This window comes from Eretmochelys imbricata, chromosome 1 (genome assembly GCF_965152235.1).
Source record: "Eretmochelys imbricata isolate rEreImb1 chromosome 1, rEreImb1.hap1, whole genome shotgun sequence".
NCBI classification, from domain to species: domain Eukaryota; kingdom Metazoa; phylum Chordata; order Testudines; family Cheloniidae; genus Eretmochelys; species Eretmochelys imbricata.
The window spans coordinates 209,673,265-209,689,852 of record NC_135572.1 but is presented as its reverse complement, the minus strand read 5'-3'; the positions used below and the strand labels follow the sequence as shown (position 1 = coordinate 209,689,852).

The window sequence follows — 16,588 nt, the reverse complement described above, 5'->3', positions numbered from 1 at the left end:
CACTCACGCTCTGCCTTTTCACTGTAATGGACAGGCACTGCCTGCATTTGCCCTGCGTTCAAACACTGAGCCTACTCCCCCAACAGAATACCTCACTTTTTAAAATTTAATGTCATCATATCCTTTTACATCTCACCTCACTGCTTACAGTACCCATGACAAGACCACTACAGTGCCCTGCTACTGAACATAAGTCCGGCCATAGTAGGACAGACCAATGGTTTATCTAGCCCCGAATCCTGTCTTCTGACAGTGGCTGGTGCCAGATGCTTCAGAGGTAGTAAACAGCACAGGGCAATCATCAGGTGATCCATCCCCTGTCGTCCAGGCCCAGCTTCTAACATTCAGAGGTTTAGGGGCACCCAGGAACTTACCTGATTCTTTTTTTAACCTGGTTCTACTTTTGACCTTCACAACATCCTCTGGCAATAAGTACCATGGGTTAACTGTGTGTTGTGTGAAGCAGTACTTCCTTGTCTTAGTTTTAAACCTGCTGCCTATTAATTTTATTGGGTCACCTCTGGTTCGTGTGTTATGTAAAGGGGTAAATAACACTTCCCTATTCACATTCTCCCCATGATTCATGATTTTGTAGACCTCTATCATATCCCCCCCTTATTCACCTCTTTTCCAAGCTGAAAAGTCCCAGTTTTATTAATCTCTCCTCATACCGAAGCTGTTACATACCCCTCATCATTTTTGTTGCCCTTTTCTCTACTTTTTCCAATTCTAGTGTATTTTTTTGAGATGGGATAACCAGAACTGCACACGCAGTATTCAAGATGTGAACGTACCATGGATTTATATAGAGGCAACATGATATTTTCTGTCTTATTATCTATCCCTTTCCTAATGGTTCCTAACATTCTGTTTGCTTTTTTGACTTTCGCTGCACACTGAGCAGATGTTTTCAGGGAAACTATCCACAGTAACTCCAAGATCTCTTTCTTGAGTGTTAACAACTAATTTATACCCCCTCATTTTGTATGTATAATTGGGATTGTTTCCCAATGTGCATTACTTTGCATTTATCAACATTGAATTTCATCTGCCATTTTGTTGCGCAGTCTGATACAACCTACACAATTGTGTATTGAAGTGATGCCGACTGGAACCTCAAGGTACACATGTACATCCTTCCTTTAATAACACATGAGGAGACTCAGGCCCAGATCTCTTTCTGTCACCGTCACAGCTCTGTAATGCTCCTCTAATTAATTCCCAGATCTCATATCACAATAACTGCTCTTTCAAGTTGCCCCAGCCATTCAGTACAGCTACACCTAACAAGGAATGCAGCTGAGTGCATGCAGATAATTCTCAGTGGCTATTGTCCACTTGCAGGAGGCAGAGTTAAGTTTGTGTAGGCATTTACCTTAACTATGTATTACCTCATTTTCAGAAGTCTGAATTTTGCTGAACTTGACTGTCTGGAAAGTCACAAACTATCACGGGGCAATCTTATCTCTGCATTAATGAATTTTTTTGCCACTTAATGCCAGCTCATTGTGGTCCTGTGTGAATTAAGTAGCTAATGTTTGTAACATACTTCGTAAAAGCGAAGTATTGTTTTTAACCTGTAGTATTTATGTTGCTATCAGCATTTTTAATAACTGTTGGAAATTAAAATCTGTCAGAAAGAGCCAGCATGACCCAGTCCAGCCTCCAAAAGTTTTCAGTGGCTGCTGTCATCTTGAATAGAGCTGCTTCCTGAAGAACGTACAGACACTAGCATGCTTTGTGGCCAGGCGACTATTTTAAAGACAGGCCAGTGATGCTGAGACCTGGTGTTCCCCTTCCTCACCCTCTCATCTACCCTCATTTTTAAGAGTCAGAATGAATTAAAGTTTCTTTATAATAGTCCTAGACTTTTATATGACACTTATTCCTCTATTTGACTGATACTGCTGGATTTTGTAGTCATAGATATGGACAATTTTAACCTACAGTCCTACAGTTTTAGGGGAAACCATATAACTTCCCCTTCTAGTTTTCCTGATTGCATCTGCAGATAGTCACAAACACACATTTCCAGTGGAGAATCTCTTTTGTTTCCAGCCCTCCAAGGTTCAGGCATAGATTGTGAGTAGCTCATTTAGTCTGAATTCATTTTCTTTGTGTATAGAGACATCTGTTTCTACACTGCATTTGTTCCCCTGCTTCGACTCCTCTCAGCTTCTGTTGAGCACAACAAACAGAAATTAGAATTAGCAGAAAACCAGGCCTACAATCACCTGTAGAGAAAAGACTCATACAGATTAATGGGCCAAATCTCAGATAACTGAACTCCAGGTAGCTGTGTTCTGTAGTTTGATAATGACAGGCAACTGAAGCCAAACACTTTCTCTGATCTTTGTGCCATCTCCTTCCCTGCGTGAGCCTATTCAAAGAGCTCATGTCTGCTGGGAGGCACCACCAAGTCAGCAGGGAAGCTCAACTAATCTGTGAATCATTGCAGAGTAATTTCTGTGGGGCTGATTTTAATGGCTGACATTCTCATGTGCCGGAAGTATGAGGATGTGAGTAGAATAACAAGGCTCATACAAGGGGTGCTTTGAACAGCTAATGTGTTCTTTTCACTCCTTTCTTCCTTTGTGCTTTTTGCAGCAGTAAGTAGAGAGAGCTAGGTGCTGACCTGTGGACAAGTTTGGATGACATGCAAGGGTTTGAGGACTTGGGATCTACCAACCCCACTCCCACAAAATCCTGGCTAGGATGATTTAGTTGGGGTTGCTCCTGCTTTGAGAAGGGGGTTGGACTAGATGACCTCCTGAGGTCTCTTCCAACCCTAATTTTCTGTGATTCTATGATTCCTCTTTGTATTTGTGTGCTCAGGGTCTTGGATTGCACCATTTCAAAGGCCAGGAGCCCTGCTGGGACAGCTGAGATCAGTGCAGCTGAGTTCAAAATTCAGTTTAAGTAGAAAAGGAAGAGATCACACGGGAGTCCAAAGAGAGATGGAGGAGGCTGTATGGGTCAGCAGACAGCCCCCAGTGATACGTACAATCCCTTCTGCCCCCTCTTAATAACCTTCTGCAGGAGCCCATGACAAACTACCTCAAAGTTTCTAAAACTCTTCCAGCTCTCCTATCTACAAAGTCCAGTGATATGACTGTCCTTCCCCCATTATTTCAGCTGTAATTCTCAATACCATTAGCAGAGTATGTTACTGTATTCTCTGGTCAGTATTGGTCAATCCTTGCTTTGTTGTATCTTTTCAAATATTAAAGTGCAAGTAAAGTATGCCTCTTCTGTTCTTACTTCCTCTCTACAGGCTATTGACAAGTACTGCCGAGTCAGTGGTGGATTTTCGGGGGTCAAGGATGTCTATTCCTCATCTCCTGCATATGACGATGTACAACAGAGCTTTTTTCTTGCTGAAACTCTGAAGTAAGCACATTTCTCTTTATGCATATTCCCATAAAATAGCCTGGGGCACTGCCAGGTACTATATGATTACCCAGTGCCTAAAAGAATAGATTGTATTAACACTTCAATTTCCAGATTGTCACAGAGTGTTTTCCTCTTTTTTGTTTTTATTTTGGAGTCCCCTGGTTTCCCCATTCCAGTCCAGAGAAACCATAGCAAAAATCCCCCAATAACAGAAGTGTGACTTTATTATTCTTAAGACCTCAGTTTGATTTCTTGTATCTCTAGTCAGAACACAAACTGCCAGGGAAAAGGAGAGGTTATCACCTCTAAATAAATTCCATTCATTGGGCGATCATTTAATTTTAGCTGCAGTGAATCAATATGTTTTACATGACCAAGTCCCAAGGCACTGATTTTGCAGAATCTACTCTGCCTACATGTTGCAATGCCCAAGCTGGGGGGACTGTGAATGGGAAAATACGGCATGGTACAAAAATCCACCACAAAGTTATTGGGTATTTTTTCTGTATTTTGTCTGCGGAATGTTTGTTTAGTGGGGATGACTTTTAATTGGAAGCCAGACTCAGCATGTTTTCAAATTTTAGAGATCTTTAAATATTTTTGTTTAGTCAAATTTGTTAACTAGAAGTGGTTCTACTAGGGCACATCTAGTCCATCTTCCAGAGGGTAATGCAGTCTGTTCTCCAGTATTTCATCCAGTCTGGTTTTAAGTGTCCCAAGTAATGGATCTTCTTCCACCTTTTTTCCCCAAGTAAGAACCTAGCAACTACTGTACTAGAACACACCAATGGTACTGAGATACTGCCATGATGGATGCCATGATAGGAATCTATATAGAGATAACAACGTATTATGGAGGCTTTGCTAACACTCCATAGTTAAGACTGAGCTGAGTTTTGCACTTAAAGCATCTTTTATATATATATGAAAAATACAGTGTCATCTTGTTAAGTACAGAATGAATATTCAGAGAATTTAAAATTAAATCTATTAATTGGTTTGATTGGTTTGGTCTTAAATGAACAGTATAGAGTCTTCAAACTTCCTATGTCGTTAAAACTCACTGAAATCTTGTGCATAGGCTCCACTGAAAAATGTTTAGGATTAACGGACATTATTTGCCATTATTCTTCATGACTGAAATTTCTCCTTCAGCAGAGGTTGAAGAATAATGTTCTACTCCATAGAATTCCACAGAGAGCTCTAAAAATGGCTGCCACACCTGTTGTTCTCAGTGAGATCGAGGCCACACACTGCCCTTAAAAAGAATGTCCACTTTCTCAGTGTATCTGCTCCTCACAATGCTCCTCTCAACCTCCCAATAAGGGACCATAATCTTCCGTCCAGACAGGTTGGCTTCACGCCTGTTGGTAACAATTGGAGGCAGTAGGCATTTTGGAAAAGGACACCTTAAGTGTGTGCAGCCCTTTGGTCTCACTTTTATTAAGAACTAGAGCTGGTAGAATTTTCCTAAATATTGAATTTTTGTCAAAGTTTCAATTTTCAATGAAAAATTAACACAAAATGTTTGGTAAAACATTTTGGGTTTTCAAACAGCTTTAGAGCTGGTTGGAATTTTTTGATTACCAAAACATTTTAATGAAATGTTGACATTTTTTAAACCTTTGAGGTTTAAAAAATCTTGAAAATGTCCTGAAAAATTTATTAGTGCTTTTTCAACCATTCCTGTCAAGAAAAATGGGAGATGGAAACATCTTCTTTGTCAGGAAAGGCTGAAGAAAAAAATCACAAACTTTCTGTTATGAAAAATAATGGCAAAATGACTATTAATCCTAAATATTTGGTTTTAAAAACTAATTGTTCTTCGAGTGATTTCACATGTCCATTCCACTCTTGAAGTCTGTGCGCCCAGCGCATGGCTGTCAGAAACATTTTCCCTCAGCGGTACTCACTGGGCGGCTCAAGCACTCTCTATGCTGGGTTCTACTGACTGCTCCCTATTTGACTGTCCATGTCACTGACTGATTATTTACATATTGAATCCTTCCTCCATTGCTTTTCTCTGCTGGATTTATCCAGATTCTGGATTCCAGAACTGAATCATCATCGGTCTCATTTCTTGTTTCATTTACTCACAATGTAACTGCTTGTTGTACGTAACTGATTACTTATCATGACCACTCACTTCTCTCCTATGGCTCCAGCCTACCCTCTTCTATACATTTTCTTTTTCCTTTTGTGCCCTCTTCTTTCCATCTCCTCCCCTTGCTCTTCTCCTCACTCCACAGCTCTCCCCAACCTTTCTCTGTGAATTGGACAGTACCGCCATTCTCCCTGTCATTCAGCCTTGGTATCACCTTTTAACTCAACCCTTTCCTTTGGTCCATATGCCCAAACTATGTCTAAATCTAGCCACTTCCTCCTGCACAACATCTTTAAAAGCCAACCTCTCTTCTGTGTCCATGCTGCCCAAACTCTTGTCCAAGGTCAGATCATCTCACATCTCAACTACTGCAATCTCCTCCTCCCTTACCCTTAATGTCTGTAGCTTCACTCCCCTCAAATCCCCTCAAATGCTGTTGCTAAAATAATCTTTCTGGCTCATCACTCTGATTGTCACCCCTTCCTCTGGCTGACCCTCTTCCACTACAATCAGACTCCAAACTTCTTGTTGCATTCTAACAAAGCCCTTCTCAACCTAGGTCTGCCCTGCCTAGCCAACCTTTTATCTTACAGTAAGGTTGACTCTTGCCTTTATCATTGATGCTACCCTTGATAGCCCAGTTCCCCATATCTCAGACAAACAATTCCATGTTTTCTCCCATGTTACACCTAACATGTGGAAAAGTTCCCAGTCAAAATCCATGAAGCCGCCATCTGACCCTCCTCCAAGTCCCTCCTCAGAAATCATCTCTTCCATAATGGACACAGTAAAATACAATCTGATTAATAGATTCCAAGGCCAGAAGGAACCATTGTGATCATCTGGTTTGACCTCCTGTATAACACAGGCCATAGAACTTCCCTTAATTAATTCCAGATTGAACTAGAGCAGAGCTGTTAGAAAAACATCCAGTCTTGATTTAAAGATTTCCGATGGCGAATTCTTAGTAAGTTGTTCCAGTGGTTAATTACCCTCATTGGTAAAAATGTGCTTCTTATTTCTAGCCTAAGTTTGTCTAGCTTCAACTTCCAGCCATTGGATCTTGTTATATCTTTGTCAGCTAGATTGAAAAGCCATCTATTGTCAAATTTCTGATCACCATGTAGGTACACGTCACCCCCTTAACTTTCTCTTTTGGCCACCGCATCTCACTGGGAGCTCATTTTCAACAGATTATCTACCATGACCCCCCAGGTCTTTTTCAGAGTCACTGCTTCCCTGGATAAAGTTCCCCAATGGTAATGGGCAGGTGGCATTATGATTGCTGCTCCTGATTGCCTAAGAATTCCACACATTCTGTTATTTGTGTTATCCTATCTCCCCCATCTCACCCTGACCTACTTGTCTCATACACTGTTGTGTGTTGTCTGTTGGGCTGTAAACTCTTAGGGGTGGGACACTGTAGTTTTCTATATGTTTGTACAGCTGCTAGAAAAATGGGGGGCTCACCTGGTTGCTACTACAATATAAATGTTAAATAATAACTCCACATTTAGCAAACTTTTTTTGGAAGTGAATAAGCTAAAATGACTAACCATTTATTAATAAAGAAAAAGAGAATGTTACTGCCTCAAAGTATTTCTAGTTCCCCAGAGACTGGAGGATGTTTCCATTTGGAGCTGACCTCAGAGGTTGTACCACACTCTGCCCAGACCTGTCTCTACACAGCTCCCAAAGGCTCAGCTCTAGTCCTCTGCTCTGGCTTCATAGGAAAATGGGTCACATGAAATCAGTTTCCTAGGAGCCACTACTCCTCCAGTTGGATCTAATTGAAGCTGCTGCCTCTCCTCAGGGGACTTGTGCTCTTAGGGTATGTGTGTACAGCAAATGAAGGTGTGATTTGCAGTGCAGGTAGGCAAGCCGAGGACGTACGGAGGTCCCCTGTAGGCTTGTATTGGGGAGGCTAGCCCATTCAGAGCCTGTGCAGCTATATCTTTACTGCTATTGTTACCCTTGTTAGCTAGATTAAAGGTAGTGCAGATATGCCTACCTATGTTAAATGACACCTTCATTTGCTGTATAGAAATGCCCTTAGAATCAAGAAAATGAGTGTATATGAATCAGTAAAATAAAATTAACGATGAGGAAGAAAACACACACAACAGGCTGATTCTCTCTCTCTGCTCTGGAGATGATCTGGGGAAACGGGACAACATGGCCATTTAGAGAGAGGGGCAGCAAAACCGAGTTAGCAAAAGGAGAGAATGGTCAGAATCTTTCCTTGCTGTGTGGCACCCGTAGATCTATCCTCCTCAAAGAAATATGCACATCCTCCTGGGCTGAGCACCTTGCCTCACCAGCTCCTAAGTGATCTCTGGTAGGGTATGCAGATTTTCCCCTCAATAGCTCCAGCTTTCAATATATTAAATATTAATTTTAGTTACTTCTCAGATATGTCTCTTGCTGCTAAAACCTGAAAGTATAACTTGTGAGAGCTCTGTTTCATTCTACTGTACCTAAAGGTGAGGCATAAACTCCCAAACTGTGTGATAGGGTCTCCTCAATGGCTGCGGTTTGTAATTAGTCTGTGAATATAAAAACTGGGCAGTGATGAGTTTTCATAGCTGCCAAGTTTTGTGCCACTTCATGTGACAGTTCATACAAATTCTGTAATGGCATATATTGCATATGTGCATATAGTTTGCATATACTGATAAATGTAAGCTTACAGTGAACACAGCCTGCCCTGAGCACTGATGACAGTAAGACATGAAGATGCACAAAACATTTTTATCTCTGGCTGGGTAGATGCTCAAGGATGTCTGGGGACATAGCTGGGTGGAAGACTTTAACTGGGTAGATGGATAGAGGGCTGCTGGGGCTCCAGGGGGATAGAATTCATGAGCTGCGGATACATGGAGTTCTTGAGGCATGGGGATTCCTGGGGGCAGGGGGGTGCTGAGGGATAGGTAGGTGTTTGAGTAGCTGGTGCGGGGAGGAGTCTGGGGCAGCTGGCTGTTGAGGGTGCAGGCACAGGCCAGCCTAGGGCCAGTATCAGGCTCCACACCTTGTGCTTTTGCCATCCTTAAACCCCTGTTTTTCTCTTTTGATGTCCAGGTATTTGTATCTGCTTTTCTCCAATGATGACCTCCTGCCTTTAGACAACTGGGTTTTTAATACAGAAGCTCATCCCTTGCCTGTTTTACATTTAGCCAACACCACACTTTCAGGAAATCCTGCTTATCGATAAAAATAGCTCCAGGAAGAGGAGGAGAGACTGCACTCAGCTGTGTTTTGTTTACATGGACCACTTGAGACTTTAGGCTGAAGAGGGGACAGACATTTGGTTAATCTGAGTCAAGACGCAGGATGAGAAACAACCTCTGCCCCCAAAGCTTTTCAACCTGTAGATAAGTAAACACTGAAATAATTCCTTTTTATACATGACCAAAACACACTACTGGGGCATTTGCAGGGCAGAGACCTTGTGTGCTTTGAACCCAAACAACAGAGTGGAGCCTGTTATTAGATATAGAGTCCAGCAGCCAAAGGAACAATAGACTTCCTTGCCAGGGGCTGGAGTTTGCTGCTGCTGGCCTTTGCAAGAAACTGCACACTTGTCTCCTACTCAGATGGGGTGTATTCCAGAGACTAAGACATTTTTTTTCTTTCTTTCTTTTTTGATGATGGCATGAGCAAAGCAACAACAAAAAAGCAACGTAACTGCACCAGCAGCACCAGGATTTGAAATTTTTTCTGTACCTGTCTGAATTTTCTAATCTGCATCAGTTTGCTGAGACTGGCAGCCATTCCCAGTGCCTCTCAGACCTTTGCCTCCTGTTCATTTACCCCCTTCATAACAAAGTCCAAAGACCTGTGAAGCACAATCACACCCAGAGAACAGTTACCAAGCATTTGTTTTTGTAATGTATTGGCAGCACTGTGCTGTTAGTTCCCCACACAAGATATGGACACAGAGCACGGAAGTCACTGCTAAGTGTCCTGTTTCCCTTGATCACCAATCCTGTCATATGGAAAGGCCACAATCCCTTATATCAGGCCTTTTCTACCACTTCCACAAAGATAACAACAACAGAAATTGCCCATCCCGGTTTATGTGGCAGACTGCATCACATTCACTGGGACACAGTTCCCTTTAGGTGAGACACAGTAGTTTGTATCGTTGCATTACATTTGTCCATGCAACCAGTGGTTTTCCTTCACTCTCACTTTTATTATTTGGACAATGTTTACAAATCCTGCTTTGTAAATCTGAAGCCTTGCCTTGTTTTTTTGAGGTGTATGGCAAGAGACCAAAACTGCCTCAGATTTGGTTTATTAAGTTTTATCTGGGCCATAAATTACCCCAATGCAAAGCCAACTTGAGATTCTCTTTGGAAACATGGTAAAATCTATTACACACCAATGGAAGACGAGACATTGGTGTATACAAGATTTTACATACCACAAAGCTCTAGTGAGTAAGGCTGTGTTACCTGTATACATTTGGTCTAGTTATTACATAGTCCTGCCCTGAGTGCAGGGGACTGGACTAGATGACCTCTCAAGGTCCCTTCCAGTGCTACACTTCTATGATTTCCTCTAGACATTGCTGGCTGAAGCAACCCCACTATTCTGAGTTTAGGCCCAACAGCATGAGTTAAGGGGGTAGTGCACTTCAGTCTTCACTTACAGCATAGGTGTTCTGACTCTTGTCTACCATTACTGAGACTCTCTTCTCATCTGTAGATTAGAATTCTGTTCATTCAGAAATAACTCCTGTTAACATCAGTAGGGTTTGTTTAAAGTGAGTTTCACTTGCTGCTTTAATTTCTAAACATTTCCTTTCTTACAATTTTTCTGCTTAAGTGGGCAGCTCTGTACCATGCATCCTTTCTCGCTGACAGCTTACTAGAGAAGTGTCTTAAATCAATATTGTATGCATAGGCTGCAATCAGATTGTTGGTTACGTATTTTAAGCCTTTCCTTTCCAGTCAGCTGGCAATAAAACAACCTTATAGAAGATGGCTTATTCTATTAAAAGCATATACAAGATTCATGCTATTGGCCTTTGGATCTGCCTACCATGCCTTGGTGGGTAGAACAGGGTATTACATGTAAGTCATTTATTTCCACATACCTCAGCGCCAAATTTCCAACATCTTTGAAATCTGGAGACGTCTCCATTTTGTTTTCTGAAAATACAACAAAAGGGCAAAGTACCCCATTGTGGGCTATATTTATTTAAAGAAACTCAATCTTCAAAAGCAAATCATCTCTCACCCCTGCCCCAGCACCTTGAGAGCTAAAAAGGATTCTGCTCACCTCCTTTTTTAATCTTCTTCTTCACAGCTCCCAAGATCCTTTCCCCAGGGTGACTGTCCCTCGAGCTGAGAAAGGGCTGGATGTAGATCATCTTGAGGTACTTCTGCCCTCTTCACACCAGCAGGATGAACATGCTGCCTTTACAGTAGTCCTGTTGTAACTATGTCAGTTCACTGCAGAGGGAAGTATTATTACCAGGCAGCCAGCCACGAAACACCTTTGTCTTTGATTTCTGTGACATTTTTAATTATTTGAGCCTGGGCTCTCAGTACTTCATTCCCCTCATGTCAGCTTAAAGAGAGGCTTAGGGTAGGTTTTTTTGTTTTTTTTTTTAATGCTTTAACTGAGTTTTAAGCCCCTGAAAATGAGCTTTCTATAACGAGAACATTGCCAGAACAGGAACTACAGGATGGGATGGAGACAGGAAAGTGCAGCCTACTGTGCACTAGAATGAACTCAGCGGCCACCTTCATCTTTGGTGCACATCAGTGTCCTGCAGAACACTGTGTCCCCCAGTATGCAATGTCCCATCTTGGCCTGAGTGGCCTGGCTGCAATCTGTTTCATTTTGTATATCTAAAGTAGTGTTTAGTTTTTCCATTTTTAGTCCCCAGTTCAACAAAGCACATAAGCCTGTGGCCTTACTGCACAGACCAAGAACCGTGCATGGAGAGAGAAAATGGTAGAACCACTGACTCACGGGATGAGAATCCTAAATTTCCTTTACTCCTCTTTGATATTAATTTAAAGATTCAAAAATCATTCCTTTGTCACGGCAATTCTGATGGTGTACTCTAGTAACAAATGTTATCCAAATGATTGTCGCCAGATTGCAACTTCAGTTTAAGAGGAGGAAGAGAGAGAGTTTGAAAAACACTCAATTGCCAAGAGTTTTTATCTTAGTACTAATTACTCAATTACTGTAATTTGCAGCACTCGTAAAAAAATTAATCTGAAAAAAGTCATAGTAATGAATATAGTAAATAATTCTGATTCAAGTAATTGTTTACTTCAAATTAAAATAAACTGATTCTTTTTACTACTGCCACAAAATGTAATTTTCTAATTAGAAATTAATGACTAATTGAAGAGCTAATACTTTTCCATTTTAATATTTTGTGGTTTAAACTGCGTTTTTCCAGTTCCAGTTTGAACCTGCACTTCATTGCCTTAGTTTTATAAGTCTCTCTGTGTCAAAGCGGGACTGAGGAAAAACCAGGAGTCTTTAGTAACAGGCTCTACCCCAGCCAACCCATACTTCTACTGGCCAGTAGAAGCACGGAATGGCTGCCAGTCTCTTCAGAGAAAGGTCAAGGACAGAATTCTAGAGTCCCAAAAATAGAAACACCAAATATCTCACTGATGTTTACTCTTTTCCCATCCCACTGGTTTGAAATACAGAACCACCACTCAAATTAATTGCCTGTGTAAGTCTCACTGGGGTTAATTCACTGCCACAAGAAGTATTTGAATTTAGGTCCTGAGCCACTTCATGGCAAGAGGTACATCCCAGTCAGATGTACAGTAGTGCCATTTCTCCTGTGTGTAAACATGCAACAGGTTCTAAATAAAGAACATTTGCTTCCTGTCATCTAGTTATCCCAGCGTCTGCTGGTTGCTACCATATCCCAGTTTAGAATGCAATCGCCCATCTCCCTCAGTGTGCTGCCTCCTTTTAATGTGCGGCCTCCTTCTAGAGTAATACATTTTGTGAACTAATTGCTGTACCCTTCATGCATTGCAGCATTCTGGGCTGTCCCCAGAGCAGAATGAGTTTGGCTGTCGTGAGTTCTGAGCAGGATGTCCGTAATAGCCAGACATGGATGCTCAAGCATCCATCTTGTTTTCCTGACTTCAGGTGGTAGGCTTTTTCTCAGCCCTTTTCAGAGCTGGGATACTGACCTGTAGCATGGAGTTAGCTGCAACCAAGAGCTCAAGCTCTGTTTTCTCTTGAGTACATATGGCATACTAGGACATTGTCACTTTCATTCTGTTGCTGCTGTTTTACAGACTTTTCTGAAGGTATAGATACTTATTTTTTTAACAGAGTGATATTTTAGTGTTAGTTGACTCCAAGTCTTGTGCTATATCTTCTAACCGAACAAACACATAGTTCTGGCTTTCATTCAAGTGGCTGCTGTCTTGGTTTGCAATTTCTACAGCACTCTGTGTTCTTACAGGAAGAAACAAGAGCGGAAAACAAAGTGTACACTTGTGGCAAACTGGCTTTGCGAAACAGCCTGGAGATCCCAAAACTGTCTGTTTTCTGTTTGCCTGCACTCAAGGTACGAATGTGCAATCCACATCCCAATCAGGCCTCTGTAGGCCGGGATCCACCAAGAGCAAAGGCATTATTTTTAACATTTTGGGCCTGATTTTCAGAAGGGCTGAACATCTGCAATTCCCAGTGACGTAGCTGGAGTGGTGGGTGCCCAGTACAGCTGACAGTTCCCTTCTTGGCTTTGCTCCATTTACTCAATAAAGCTAAAAGGACATTCCAGCTGCTCACTTACTGCACAAAATGCTCCTTAAAACTCTCACGGAAGACTTTTGTATATACAGTTGTAGCTATTCTGGAGATCCAGAGAACAAACCTGAAGTCAGTGGAAAGTCAGAGAGAGTTCTGTGGTTCCCAAGTCAGCTCAGGGTGTTTAGGTTCCTCTGCTCCAAACCTTAAAAGATGATAAGCCTCCATGCACTGCCCCTGTTACTTCTCATTCCTTGGTGCACACTCTGAACCAGTGTTGTCCAAACTTTTGAATGCTGGAAAATGAAACAAATCACACTCTTCCGGGAGCCCCACCATGTGTTGTTAAAGCCTACAGATCTTAATTTATACGCCATCTGGGCTCCTACCTAGTTCTTCATGCTTCTCCGCCTTGTCTCTTTTGGAAATGCTGGTGTAGAGCTTCATCATAGGATATTTCCTCTCCTTCCCCACCTATTGTGGTGAGCAGTGAAATGGTTAACAATGTGGACATTTAAAGCATCATCACTGGGATCTGAATTAGCATTCATTGAAATGCATGGGGCAGTTCACACTTCAGAGCTATTCTTTTGTGCTCTCTACCAACTCAGGCAGACATCTCTGCATTACTTACACTTAGGGTATGTCTACATATAAGCCACTACAGCTGCACCACTCTGGCGCATCAGTGAAGACACTATCTCCCATCAGCGTAATTACTCCACCTTCCCAAGAGGCGATAGCTGGGTCGACGGCAGTATTCTCCTGTCAACCTAGCCCTGTCTACATCAGGGATTAGGTCAGATTAACTGCATCGCTCGGGGTGTGGATTTTTCACAACCCGAGCAATGTAGTTATACTGACCTAATTTCCGAGTGTAGACCAGGCCTTACTCCATGTTTCTAAGGTTTTCGCCACAGCCATAACACCTAGAGATTGACTTCTTATTTTAAGGAAATGAAAACGGATGCTCTGGAGGACAAATGGTCTGACTGCACTCCCACCTTCCACCAGTCCTTCGCATGCCATGGTTTGGGAAACAGTACTCTGACCCAAAGTGCAGATTGGGCTGTCATACTGAGAGCAACCTGAGCTCTACTACTGGTTAATGAGTGCACCGTTCTATAAGGGAGGACAAGCACTGGCTTCTACAGCTGCTTTACAGTTGCCCAGAAGGTTGGGAACCACTACAAGCTAGAGGGAATACTGCACGTTTAGTCAGTATCTGTTGTCTTCAATCCTTGTCACTCTTGGTGGAAGTTGCACTGTTGTTCTGCCGCACTCACTTTGCATAAAATTCACAGATTATTTTTCCTCTGAAATAACAGAGGGGCAAGAGACAACCTTCAGATCTGGGAACCTTCTGGCAGCCTCCAACCTGGTGCCCTGCATATGTACTTTTTACAGATGAAAAGGAATATTGTATATAAAAAATATCAAATAAAGAATGTCTTGAAGTGAAAAAAGACATGTGCTGTGTTCTTATCCTCCGTTCCTAGCAAGAGGCCGAGGCACTGAGCGGTGGACTGGTTTTCATTTTGCAGTCCTCCTGGCGCCGTAGCATCCCACTCAACCAGTGTAGCCCGGCACCTCCTCTCCAGCGAAAAACATTCTTCAAAGTCCACTATTTCAAAACTAAGGTTCCCACCTCTCTTGGCTACCGTTAACAAATGATTTCCAAGTTTGGAGTCTGTACAGGATGCAATCAAGCATACAGCGGCCTGGGCTTGTCATTTTACACAGTTATGTCTTAAATTTTGATGTTTATGTTTGAAAAGAAAAGAAATTATCTAGGACCTGACACTGTGCTGGAACAGCAGATGAACTGGCCATGATGTGTCCTCCATGTGGAGAAAAGTCAGTTCTTAGTTATTGTTTAAATGTTATGCATGTGGGGAACAGATACAGATTGGAATAATTTCCCTATACACCCTCTGCAGAAATACAGAACAATTTCACTTGAACCACAACCACAGTCTGTGCACTGCAGTACAGTGAACACATTTTGGATTCTACTTCATTCCACTTCAAAATAAAAGCAGGTAACATTTAGCACTTAAAATGGTGATTTTTAAGCATTAAACAATGTAACCTAGCATCCCATACCTCATCACGCTCCACCTTAACCCCCTGGCATCCCTCCCCCATACTACCCCACATGGACAGCAACCCACCACTCTGCATCACACTGCCATGCACACCACTCCAGCAACACTCCATCCCCACACCACATTCCTACAGCACCTCACCCTGCTGAGCCTCAAGCTCGTGGCACACACACACACATCCCAACACCCAACTCAGTACCCCCCCCCATGCCTCAAGATACCTTATCCACATGGACCCATCCGTCTGCATCCCAACTCTAAAGCACCCCCACCTATGCGCATCACAGCCACATGGCATTTGACCCCATGCCCACAGCACCCCCTAGTTAATCCAACCCACTTAGGACCCAGCACCCCCTACCCCCAGCACCCTACACTGATAGCACTGTACACCCGCAGAACTTCACCACCACATATCCAAGCTCCAGGCATTTCACGCCAGCCTCCTTCCCTCCTCCCCCTCGCCCTCACAGCATACCACCACCCTGCATCCAACCCCACCCCCCAGAGCAAAGCTCTGCCCATCCACCCAACAGCCATTTGCTCTAGCCCTACAGCACCCAACCTCCACAGCGCCCTGTGTCATCCCTCCCCTGTAGCAACCTGTATCTGGGCACCAGTCCCAGGACACCCTGGCGCCATGCACGTCACCTCCCCAGCACCATCCCCCAATACACTCCACCCACGGACATGACAGCCCATCTCTATGTCAGCCCACCATTTGCCATCCCCTCACCTCAGTATGTCACTGCCCTGATACTCCACTCCTGTACACCCCACTTGCATGGCTCTGCTTGGTAACCAAATCCCCAGACCTTTGTTCCCTTAACAGCCTGCACCCCTCCACATCAGCACCACATACCCATGATATCCCAACCCCCAGCACACCACCCCCATGGCATGCCACTTCCACACCATACCCCTACGACTACCCCATGACTGTGCACCACAGCCCCATAGCACTGCCCCCCCCCTTGCATGCCACATCCACTCCCCCAATACCATAGTCCCACTTGCCACAGCACTCCACATCACAGCACCCCATCGCTATGGCAACTCATCCCCTGCCCCCACTCCCACAGCCCCCCACCACTTCCAGGGCACCCTCCCTTCCACCCCCACTCCTTGTGCCCCAACCATGCTACTTCCTACCATCGGCACACCATCTCCATGGCACATCACCCCCTTGAACCTCCGAGCCCTGCAGCCTACCCCAGTGCACCACATCCCT

General features: G+C 43.3%; 1 protein-coding gene across 1 annotated transcript in view; it reads left to right on the top strand.

Annotated features, from left to right (window-relative positions):
• MAN1A2 (mannosidase alpha class 1A member 2) overlaps positions 1-8,751 on the top strand; it is a 311,536-nt gene extending 302,785 nt beyond the window's left edge. The window contains exons 12-13 of the mRNA XM_077823277.1: positions 3,275-3,390; positions 8,576-8,751. Of these exons, the coding sequence (XP_077679403.1) occupies positions 3,275-3,390; positions 8,576-8,708 (249 nt within the window). The 3' untranslated portion in view covers positions 8,709-8,751. The remainder of the gene's footprint in view (positions 1-3,274; positions 3,391-8,575) is intronic.
• The last annotated feature ends 7,837 nt before the right edge of the window (positions 8,752-16,588 follow it).